Source organism: Schistocerca gregaria, chromosome 6 (assembly GCF_023897955.1).
Source record: "Schistocerca gregaria isolate iqSchGreg1 chromosome 6, iqSchGreg1.2, whole genome shotgun sequence".
Classification (NCBI taxonomy): Eukaryota; Metazoa; Arthropoda; class Insecta; order Orthoptera; family Acrididae; genus Schistocerca; species Schistocerca gregaria.
Window position 1 is genome coordinate 551,410,719 of NC_064925.1, and position 12,834 is coordinate 551,423,552.

General features: G+C 40.0%; 1 protein-coding gene across 1 annotated transcript in view; it reads left to right on the forward strand.

The window, feature by feature from the left end:
* LOC126278988 (minichromosome maintenance domain-containing protein 2-like) overlaps window positions 1-12,834 on the forward strand; it is a 247,361-nt gene that overhangs the window by 84,999 nt on the left and 149,528 nt on the right. The window contains exon 3 of the mRNA XM_049979294.1: window positions 6,882-7,008. Within this exon, the coding sequence (XP_049835251.1) occupies window positions 6,882-7,008 (127 nt within the window). The remainder of the gene's footprint in view (window positions 1-6,881; window positions 7,009-12,834) is intronic.

Sequence of the window (12,834 nt, forward strand, 5' to 3'; positions counted from 1 at the left end):
TTTCATACACTGTCGGATCTTTACAAAACCATGTTATATAGTTACAATGGAGACAACTCCAAGACATGCCTCCCCCATTCCCATTCACCACAAACTCAACACACAGACTCCTTCTCTTCGAATTTTTCTAGGAAAAGAAAACCAATAGTAACAGAGATATTACATTTCAGTAGTACATGTTTAATGGATGTCAGTTGCAGTCAGACTGCAATAACTTTTATGTAGATAAAAATTATTAGAATCACAGATATATTTTGTAAAACATAAATGATTATCTAATTTTATATTCAGTTTCCATAACAGATTTTTTAAATAATTTATATACTGCCAAAAATAAGTTTATTTGCTGATAACTGGCAAAAGTAGCAAATCTGGCTTCTTAGGATTATTAACACTAACAAAGATAAAATGAAAATATAAAGAATCAGATTTTCAATAGACACTGAAGTGACGAAAGTCATGGGAGAGCATTATGAGCATATATGGATGACGGTAGTATAGTATACACGAGATATAAAGGGGCGATGCATTGGTGGAGCTGTCATTGGTACTCACATGATTCTCATTAAAAGCCAAATTTCAGGCATTACCTCTCACCATGGACAACACAGTGGCAGATGAGCTTCACTTAATGACAGAGCAGTGGCATCTGTGTAGAGTTGTCAGTGTAAATAGACTAGCAACAGTGCATGAAATAAATGCAGGTACCAATGTGGGACATATGACAAACATATCCATTAGGACGGTGCAGCAAAATTTGGCATCAACAGGCCATGGCAGCAGACAACTGACACAAATGCCTTTGCTAACAGCATGACATCACCTGCAGCACCCCTCGTGGCCTCATGACGATATCAGATTGCATCCTAGATGACAGGAAAACTGTGGCCTGGTTAGGTGAGTCCCAGTTTCAATTGTTAAGAGCTGATTGTAGGGTTTGTGTGTGGTGCGGACCCCACGAAGCCATGGACCCAAGTTGTCAACAGGTCACTGTACAAGCTGGTGGTGGCTTCATAAGGGAGAGGGTAAGGAGTCACTCCAATCCTGGGAGCAGAAAGACTTACCTTAGGGGCAAAAAAGGGCAGGTATACACACACACACACACACACACACACACACACACACACACACACACACATCAATCCGCACATATACAGACACAAGCAGACATATGTAAAGGCAAAGAGTTTGGGCAGAGATGTCACCAAGGCAGAAGTACAGAGGCAAAGATGTTGTTGAATGACAGGTGAGGTATAAGTGGCGCCAACTTGAAATTAGCGGAGGTTGAGACCTGGTGGGTAACGGGAAGAGAGGATATACTGAAGGGCAAGCTCCCATCTCCGAAGTTCTGATAGGTTGGTGTTAGTGAGAAGTATGCAGATAACTCGGACGGTGAAATACTGTGCCAAGATGTGCTGGCCGTGCACCAAGGCATGTGTAACCACAGGGTGATCCTCCTTACCAACAAACACTGTCTGCCTGTATCCATTCATGCGAATGGACAGTTTGTTGCTGGTCATTCCCACATAGAAAGCATCACAGTGCAGGCAGGTTAGTTGGTAAATCACGTGGGTGCTTTCACATGTGGCTCTGCCTTTGATCGTGTACACCTTTCAGGTTACAGGACTGGAGTAGGTGGTGGTGGGAGGGTGCATGGGATGGGTTTTACACCGGTGGTGGTTACAAGGGCAGGAGCCACAGGGTAGGGAAGGTGGTTTGGGGATTTCATAGGAATGGACCAAGAGGTTACGAAGGTTAGGTGGACGGTGGAAAGACACTCTTGGTGGAGTGGGGACGATTTTATGAAGGATGGGTCTCATTTCAGGACAGGATTTAAGGAAGTCGTATCCCTGCTGGAGAGCCACATTCAGAGTCTGATCCAGTCCCTGAAAGTATCCTGTCACAAGTGGGGCACTTTTGGGATTCTTCTGTGGGAGGTTCTGGGTTTGGGGGGATGAGGAAGTGGCTCTGGTTGTTTGCTTCTGTACCAGGTCGGGAGGGTAGTTGTGGGTTGCGAAAGCTGTTTTCAGGTTGCTGGTGTAATGGTTCAGGTATTCGGGACTGGAGCAGATTCGTTTGCTACAAAGTCCTAGGCTGTAGGGAAGGGACTGTTTGATATGGAATGGGTGGTAGCTGTCATAATGAAGGTAGTTTTGCTTATTGGTGGGTTTGATGTGGACGGATGTGTGAAGCTGTCTGTTGGACAGATGTAGGTCAATGTCGAGGAAAGTGGCATGGGATTTGGAGTAGGACCAGGTGAAACTGATGGAACCAAAGGAGTTGAGGTTCGAGAGGCAATTCTGGAGTTCTTCTTCACTTTGAGTCCAGATCATGAAGATGTCATCAATAAATCTGTACCAAACTTTGGGTTGGCAGGCCTGGGTAACCAAGAAGGCGTCCTCTAAGTGACCCATAAATAGGTTGGCGTACGAGGGGGGCCATCCTGGTACCCATCGCTGTTCCCTTTAATTGGTGGTATGTCTGGCCTTCGAAAGTGAAGAAATTGTGAGTCAGGAAATTTACTATCCTACACTCGTACTCCCTGCTGGAAATATCACTTTTCCGCGAAGAAAAATAATCCTAATCCTATTCCTAATTATCCAACTCCCCAAGACACCATCCAAATTGAACCATGCCCGGAACAGTTCCGTCCTCCGTCACAGCGGGACCCACCTCCCTCTTCTTCAAAATCACCCTCTCCAAACCTTCCAGGAATTTCTCACTTCCAGCCTTGCCTCTCAATCCTTCTTGAAAAACCTTAATCTTACTCCCAACATCACCACTGCTGAAGCCCAGGCTATCCGTGATCTGAAGACTGACCGATCCATCTTCATTCTTCCGGCTGACAAGGGTTCCACGACCGTGGTACTTGATCGTCGGGAGTATGTGGCTGAGGGACTGTGTCAGCTTTCAGACAACACTACATACAAAGTTTGCCAAGGTAATCTCATTCCTGATGTCCAGGCGGAGCTTCAAGGAATCCACACAACCTTAGGCCCCCTACAAAACCTTTCACCTGACTCCATCAGCCTCCTGACTCCACCAACACCCCACACCCCTACCTTCTACCTACTCCCTAAAATTCACAAACCCAATCATCCCAGGCGCCCCATTGTAGCTGGTTACCAAGCCCCCACAGAATGTATCTGTGCCTACGTAGCTCAACACCTTCAACACATTACATGCAGTCTCCCATCCTTCATGAAAGACACCAACCACTTTCTCGAATGCCTGGAACCCTTACCCAATCTGTTACCCCTGGAAACCATCCTTGTAACCATTGATGCCACTTCCTTATACACAAATATTCCACACGTCCAGGGCCTCACTGCAATGGGGCACTTCCTTTCACACCGATCACCTGCCACCCTACCTAAAACCTCTTTCCTCATTCCCTTAGCCAGCTTCATCCTGACTCACAACTTTTTCACTTTCGAATGCCAAACATACCAACATTTAAAGCGAACAGCCATGGGTACCAAGATGGCCCCCTCGTACGCCAACCTATTTATGGGTCGCTTAGAGGAAGCCTTCTTGGTTACCCAAGCCTGCCAACCCAAAGTTTGGTACAGATTTATTGATGACATCTTCATGATCTGGACTCACAGTGAAGAACAACTCCAGAATTTCCTCTCCAATCTCAACTCCTTTGATTCCATCAGATTCACCTGGTCCTACTCCAAATCCCATGCCACTTTCCTTGACGTTGACCTCCATCTGTCCAATGGCCAGCTCCACACATCCGTCCACATCAAACCCACCAACAAGCAACAGTACCTCCATTATGACAGCTGCCACCCATTCCACATCAAATGGTCCCTTCCCTATAGGCTAGGTCTTCGTGGCAAACGAAATCCCTGAATCATTACACCAACAACCTGAAAACAGCTTTCGCATCCCGCAGCTACCCTCTCGACCTGGTACAGAAGCAAATAACCAGAGTCACTTCCTCATCCCCCCAAACCCAGAACCTCCCACAGAAGAACCCAAAAAGTGCCCCACTTGTGACAGGATACTTTCCGGGACTGGATCAGACTCTGAATGTGGCTCTCCAGCAGGGATATGACTTCCTAAAATCCTGCCCTGAAATGAGATTCATCCTTCATGAAATCCTCCCCACTCCACCAAGAGTGTCTTTCCGCCGTCCACCTAACCTTCGTAACCTCTTGGTTCATCCCTATGAAATCCCCAAACCACCTTCCCTACCCTCTGGCTCCTACCCTTGTAACCACCACTGGTGTAAAACCTGCCCCATGCACGCTCCCACCACCACCTACTCCAGTCCTGTAACCCGGAAGGTGTACACGATCAAAGGAAGAGCCACGTGTGACAGCACTCATGTGATTAACCAAATGACCTGCCTACACTGTAAAGTTTTCTATGTGGGAATGACCAGCAACAAACTATCCATTCACATGAATGGATACAGGCAGACAGTGTTTGTTGGTAATGAGGATCATCCTGTGGGTAAACATGCCTTGGTGCACGGCCAGCACATCTTGGCACAGTATTTCACCGTCCAGGTTATCTGGATACTTCACTAACACCAACCTATCAGAACTCCGGAGATGGGAACTCGCCCTTCAATATATCCTCTCTTCCCGTTACCCACCAGGACTCAACCTCCCCTAATTTCAAGTTGGCGCCACTTATACCTCACCTGTCATTCAACAACATCTTTACCTCTGTACTTCCCCCTCGACTGACATCTCTGCCCAAACTCTTTGCCTTTACATATGTCTGTTTGTGTCTGTATATGTGCGGATGGATGTGTGTGTGTGTGTGTGTGTGTGTGTGTGTGTGTGTGTGTGTGTGTGTGTGTGTGTGTGCGCGCGCGCGCGCCAGTGTATACCTGTCCTTTCTTGCCCCTAAGGTAAGTCTTTCCGCTCCCAGGATTGGAATGACTCCTTACCCTCTCCCTTAAAACCCACATTCTTCCGTCTTTGCCTCTCCTTCCCTCTTTTCTGATGAACGAAAGCTTGAATATTTGTTTGTGTGTGTGTGTGTGTGTGTGTGTGTGTGTGTGTGTGTGTGTGTGTGTAGCACTTTCCCGTTTGGTAAGTTACTGCGTCTTTGTTTTTTATAGATATTTTTCCCATGTGGAATGTTTAAGTAGCCAATACCAGGGTTAATCGTGAATCTGGTATAGGCGAACATTCTCAGCTATTTCACTGAAAGAATTTCATTTGATTTTGCATACAATGTATTGTATTTCAGACTACAATGTGTAAAATGAAATTAATTTGTTACAATGGATATGTACTAACAGTTAAATTTACTCTTCTTTTAGAAAGGTTTGAAATTACGAAATATCTGGCATATTTAAAATTCGTATTATTAATTGCATTATCTGATTATAATTATAAAATCTTTTAATGGACTCATTTACAAAATAATGCTATATTTTAGCAAAGATTCTTCTTTTTCAAGAAAGTTTGTAAACTATTTAGCTTTGTGAAGTCTTTCGAATATTATGAGTACTGCAGATTGTAGGTAGTAGTGGGCATGCCTCTGATGGAAATGTATGTGTTCTTTAATTTTGTCTATGACAATGTAATTAATGGTTGTGTGAAGATGAAGATTGTTAAGTCAGTGTGATATAGAAGAATGGGACAAAGTAAAAGAAAATCATAGCAACAGATAGTCCTTAATCAGTTATTTAGTCATCTGGAACCCAGTAAGTCAACATTTCAGCCTCAAGAATGTACTCCTAGATGCAAGAACTGGAACCAACAACAAGAAGAGAAAATGAAGATAAGTAAAAAGTTTTTCTTTTGTATATTGTACGCTTCTCAAAGCTTTTGAAAATAATGAAGAGGCTAAGGTGGACCTTTTTTCCCCCTAAGGTAAGGTAATCTTTCTGCTCCCGGGATTGGAATGACTCCTTACCTTCTCCCTTAAAACCCACATCCTTTCGTCTTTCCCTCTCCTTCACTCTTTCCTGATGAAGCAACCATTAGTTGCGAAAGCTTGAATTTTGTGTGTGTGTATTTGTGTTTGTTTGTTTGTCTATCAACATGCCAACGCTTTCGTTTGGTAAGTTACACCATCTTTGTTTCTAGATATATTTTTCCCAAGTGTAATGTTACCCTCTATTCTATGTCAACACTTACATATATTTAAAACCAAATATTCCAAGACTTACCAAGCGGGAAAGCGCCGGTAGATAGGCACAATGAATAAAACACACAACTGGCGGCTGGTTCGTCAGGAAAGATGGAAGGAAAAGGAAAGATGAAAGGATGTGGGTTTTAAGGGAGAGGGCAAGGAGTCATTCCAATCCCGGGAGCGGAAAGACACACACACACACACACACACACACACACACACACACACACACACACACACATCCATCCACACATACACAGACACAAGCAGACATATTTGATATTTCTGTACTTTTGACACAATAAATAAATAAATAAATTTAGTACCATGTAGATCTGGACATGAAAACTTAAAGAAATTGTGAAATTAGCCAGTGTTAAAACTTATATTATTCTGCTTATGCTGAAATAATTCTTAGTCTTTTTTGCGGATAAACAACATGATTAAATTAAGTATGTTTCTATTTTTAATATCAATTATGACTAGTTTCACATTAATCCTATCTTTTGTAAATGAATACTCTTTCTGTATATGTACTGGTTATGTTATGATGATAATTACACTTGTTTCTTTTATATTTGCGACAAATCTATATTACATTTAAGAAACATGGTTCACTAATGAAATTCTATTGTTTTGTCTATTATATTTTTTGCACAAAATTTTCCATCTCACTTGTTAAATATATTAAATTACTTTTATTGCTAAATGCCCGTGACCACTCGAATATTTGTTTACTATAAATATGCAAATCATATCGTTTTACTTTACAGGAGCAATGACTGTCATTCACCATGGTCATTTGTGACAGCACTTGCTTCACAGATTGCAACTGACATCTATCCAGCCTCAACACTTTTGCATTTAAAAATGGGAATGCTTTTAAACCTGGCAGTTCGGGTGATTATCTTGCTTTTTCAATCTTTCAAAAAGCTACAACTAACACAACTATTAAATTAAGTAATTAATTTTACAATTTATTTTCATCCATGACAAATAGATTGGTTGACTTTGTAGGGGCGTAATTTTCATTGAATGTAGCACTTAAGAAGGAACATTCTACAGAGTACTTCTGCTCTAAATTATGGGATGTATTTGTTTTATAATAATGAGTTACGCATTTGAAAGATAGAGTTGACAGATACTGACTGTTTGAAGTTACATCTATAAGGGAGTTCAAAGTTCTGAAGTTTAAAAGAACACGACAACCCTGTCATTCTTACACTATGTGCTCTTCTTTTCTAGTTAGTAATTCATCTGTTAGTTAGAAGACACTATCCATAAAGCTGAAGCCTCCTGCCAGATTAAAATTGTTTACCATATTGGTACTTGAACCTGGAACTTTGCCATTCATGAGCAATGATCTTATAAACACCCAAACATTGCCCACAACCCACTGTTACAGCTTCACCTCTGCCAGTACCTCTCTAGTACTTTTCAAAATCCACAGGTCTGTATACTTTGGTGGATGAAAGGATATTTATGGAATTGCCAGTTCAGTAATTATTCTTGTACAAAACATACACACAGTGATGTACAAAATATAATAGGCAAGACATAGCATGATGTGCTGATTGATAACGTGAGGTGATGTAGTGTGATAATTTATTGTTGGGAAAGCGATGAAAAGTATCTTTGACGAAAGATAGATCCAGTGAAAGATTGTGGAGGCAATTTTCTTTCCTGGCCTTGAGTTCGTGAATATACCATCTACTTTCAAAAATGGATAATCTGTTAATAACAACATTCTCAATAATACAGCAATTATTTTGTCAGGATGTATCCTAGAGCCTGTTCGCAAAGGTAAGATAATATTCAAGAGAGATGAAAGGTGTAGGAAACTACTACTCAATTTCTCTTCTTCCAGTATTTTCAGAATTCTTTGGAGAAGTTGTTCCAACTCAGATTTACTTCCTGAAATTTTAATACAAACATGACAATAAATCTTTAGGGCTTTAATTATAGGTTAAGTTGATAGTAATTTTAGTTAATTGCTGGGGAAAAAAATATTTGTCTTTATATTAGTCCTAAAACGTCACAGGAGTATTTAGAGATCTCTGGAAGGTATTGCGTTGCGTAAACCACTTTCTACTTGATTGGAAATTAGAATGATGTGGGATCGAGGGTAGTGTTCATAGATTATTTGACTAGAGCAAAAGCAAAGTGTGTCTAGTGCTATCTTGTTGACAGTAGAGTATCTATAACACCAGACCTAGGAATGATTATTTAGAAGTCACAAGGATCAGTTGTGGGCTAGCTCCCATTTCGTATATAAATGTTTCATATGTTACATCATAACTGCTCTAGAATTTAAATCTGAAAGCCAGCTTGTCAGTGAAATATGACAGCGCAGAAAGCACATTTATTATGAAGACCAACTTACTGCCAGAATAGAATGAGCATCCAAATGGAGAGTGTTGTTATTTATACAAAAACTGAATGTTCCACAATATATGAATATTACAAACATAAGATATTCTGAGAAGATTCCAGAAATGATGTACACTAAAAAACAAATAACTGGTGTTGGTTGGGGTTGAACTGATGACCTGCAGCCCACCGGCCAGTGATGCTAACCACCACTTCACGCTGCATGCACCACAGCTCTCACCAGTATAAGTTGCCATACTGTTTTATTTGCAGATATCACTTCTGTAACTATCAGAATCAGTTTATTTATGTAAATATTAGTTTGCCAGTAGGGAATGAAAAGCAGTTACTTAATTTAATATAACTGGAGAAACAGCAGCCTTTTTCAAACTATGTACATTACTGCTAATTTACTGGGTTACTTGTATATGTACTAGCAGTATGTAGCAGTATAGTCATGTTGCTGCACTATACAATAAATGGTATTTTGTTCTGGATGAGTGGTGGTTGAGTGTGTGGTTGTGTAGGGCAAGCAAATATTCAGTGCTAACAGCCATAGTGTAGTTGACTGTACATGCCTTTACACATGTGAAGTCAATGCCATGGTAGTCGATCAACTTAAACCTGGCATTGTTGATTCTGCATGGACAGCGTTTATTTCCTGCCAAAAGGCTCACATGGAGCCAGCTGATGCAGGAATGAGCTTATTGAGTGCTGTGCTGTAAATGCTCTCGCATTCTTCTTTTGTGGGCTCTTACACTACCTTCCCCAATAAAAATTAGATCCGTGACAAATCAACCACAATGTCACTGGTGGTAACAGTTTAAGTTTGGGAGGGGTCTAGATCTTTGACAGCTTTAACTCAAAGAAACAAAAAGTGATCAAACATATAAAACTGATTAAGAAAGATATTGATCATGCAGTTGAAAGCTTAAAAGTAATTGTACTCCGTGTAGCTTGCTGATACTAGTCGACACTGTTGATAGCATGAGCAAAATCAAATTATAACTCCACTGCTTACAACTTGTGGTATCTGGCTGTATTATTCATCTGTTGAACTTAATGTGAAATTGAAGGAATTCATTGACTGAAAGAAATAGTTATAATTCTATAATACAGTGGAATGGAAGTCAGGCATGACATTCTTTCCATGTACAAGTACTGATTTCTTTTTGTTTGTTGTAGTCCATTTGTAGAAATCATTTAAATGAGTAATGAAATGCTTTACAGTCTTACCACCGAAGATGGTATTATTGGTAATCATCAATTGCATTTTATGTAATATTACTGAATGTTCAGAGTTTGTAATATTAGAGTATGCTTCATTTCCTAGCTGCTCTTAGTTGTTGCTTACATCAACAAAGTCCCAGTTAGATAAGGTTCCATAGACAGTTCTAAACATATTATCACCAAAATCAAACCACACTTTGAGGACTGAGTGCGAGTGTGGACGCTCAACCGGCTGGTACTGAGTGATTTCACAGTTTTTTCTGAATTTTCTACAGTAGATTCTATACCAGAGAATATAGATTGCTCTTTTGCATTTAAAAACTACGTCCATTCCATTCAGAGTACTGCAAAGAAATAAACATTTATGGTAGTGACAAGGGTTGTATATTAATGTGAGAGTATGCTCTTTTCACAGTGAAAAAAAATTTTTTTTGGATTTTAGGACCTCTAAGGGACATAGGATTGAAGTTGTTAGTTTTAAATGAATAACTGTTGTAATATGAAGTTTTATTTTATTAGTAATCACACAGTTCCATTGGCTTTTGTATGAAATATTTTGAAACATTTTGGAAAACAAAGCTCTACGTCACAGGTTTCACAATAATAGCACGTATCTTTCCTTGAACCTTTACCATATCTGGCCTTGTTTGTTTCTGCGCATACTTTGCACCTTCTCTGAGGCCTCTTAGACAATTTTATGGGTGGAACTAATTTTGGAAAATGTCTTCCGCTTAGTCTGTTGATGGGTGAACTATTCTGAGAAGTGCATGAGTCTAAGAGGCCAACTTTGTGAACCAAGTTCTCTGCTAACTCTGTAATGTATTCAGCCAGATTTTTGTTTGTATTTCATGACATTTTGTACAAAATGTATGAATTTACAGTCATGAGCGTGAAAATGTGAAATAAAACTTTTTTTCACCACTTTATTTGTTTTAGTTCAAAAGGATAGTACACCATTAGCTGGTCGCTATGATCCACACCAGCTTTTTTACTTTTGTAGTCCAAAACACAGCCTGGCTTCATTTTTTCCACCATTCCAAATTTAGATTTTACACTGACATTTGTTGCCATCATTTTATGCTTTGTTGTCAAAAGAAAAACATCTCTGTTGTCCTTCCATTTTACAAACCGTAAGTGATCTAGTTTGCGAAACGAAAGTTCAATTTTTTTTTTTTTTTAGTTTCTGGCCAACAGTATCCCTTGGTAGTCCTTCTCTATTTTTCTGCACAGTAACAACTGCCTTGGTTCTTTTCCTCCACAAATAATCCAGTAAATCAGGGCTGGTGTAAAATTGGTCCATGTATAATGTGTGACCTTTATTATGAAACGAATGAACAATCTGTATACAATGTGTAAAATGCTGTTGTCGGCTTTAGACTGTTTCCCAGAATAAATTTCACAGTTCAGGACGAACCCACTTTCACTTTCACATACCATAAAAAATTTTACACCATATTTATTAGGCTTATTTTTCATATACACTCTAAAACTCAGTCTACCACGAAAAGCGCAAATTCCTTCATCTATAGTAATATTTTCGCCTGGCTTGTAAGCCTTTCCACTTTGGGTCACGCATCTGTCAAATATAAGTCTTACCTTATGAATAGGAACGTGACCTACCTGGTTTTTAGGAATATATGTTGCGTTATCTACGAGATGTAACATTCGTAGAATTGACAAAAATCTATCTCTTGGCAGACACTTTGCCACAAATGAGCACTGCAACACGGGATTTGTTGACCAGTAGTCAGACAGTTTTTTTTTTTTTCTTGACTAGGCACATATGCAAAACAATACCAAAAAATTTATACAGTTCACTGAGTTTCAATGTGGTCCACTTACGCCACATTGACTGAGGCTTCAGTTTTCCTGTAGCACTTAGTGTCTCTATTGTCATTCTAGCATAGCAGTTTGTCTCTCATTTGATCAGTATCGAAAAAGTACCTGAAACAATCAAACACTGAAGAATGTTGGTCAATCCCATCTTGAATTCCACAGGATTCAGAAAAACAGGAAGCTGGGGAGTGATTGTATCGTCATCTGTCCACTCGCCAGAAGAATATTGCAAATTGCAATGACCAGTTGTGTTTGTTGCGACAACGATGTCAACAGCCTCATCTTCATGTCTTCCTGATGATTCACCATCCGAGGGATCGTTTTCATCTTTAAGAAAATTCATAAAAATTATCTTTTTTCTGACAAGGAATCAAACCACAGAATTAAGGGAAATTTGAACAAAAAATAGCGTACCATCACTAATGTCAAAATCTACAATTTCTTCATCTAATTCTGAACCACTATTGTTCAATAAAAACTCTATTTCTTCATCTCCCAAGGCCATGACAAAAATAAAGTGCAAAGCTATCAGCCGACAACAATCTAAAGTTTCGAACTGTTGCGCACCTGTTGTAAGTCGATCGTGAGCGCGGCAAAGCAAATGACTCAAAATATACTCCTGTACCACCTCCAACAGTGACATATGCTGCCATTTATAAATTTTCTTGGTACTAGGACAACCAGAGAGTACTTTTAAACCTACAGAATATGAAAGTCATGCTCTGGGAGTCTTTAACATCGCTGATAATCAGCCGACGTAGGAGCTACATTGATCGTCTATTTGGGGTACTGTCGGACAAACGTAGGAGCTACGTCGCTCGTCTTGAAAGTGTTAATAATAATGTTGTGAGGCAGAAGATCTAAAAAACAGTTGATTTCTCTTTTATAAGCCATTAATGCTATTCAACATAAATGAAAGTATACATGACTTAAAGTCTCGTCCTTGTCCTTTCCACACTAGTTCCCATACAGTCAATGACTGAGCTGTAGTTTCATTAATGTTGATAATTAGTTAACAGTTTTGATCCCTGAACATCAATTGTGTTGTGCTACTACGTAGTTGTCAAATGGCTCTGAGCACTATTGGAGTTAACATCTGAGGTCATCAGTCTCCTAGAACTTAGAACTACTTAAACCCAATTAACATAAGGACATCACACACATACATGCCCGAGGCAGGATTCAAACCTGCGACCGTAGCAGTCACGCGGTTCCGGACTGAAGCACCTAGAACCGCTCGGCCACCGTGGCCGGCACTTAGTTGTCATTTCACATTGAGTCTTCTGAGAT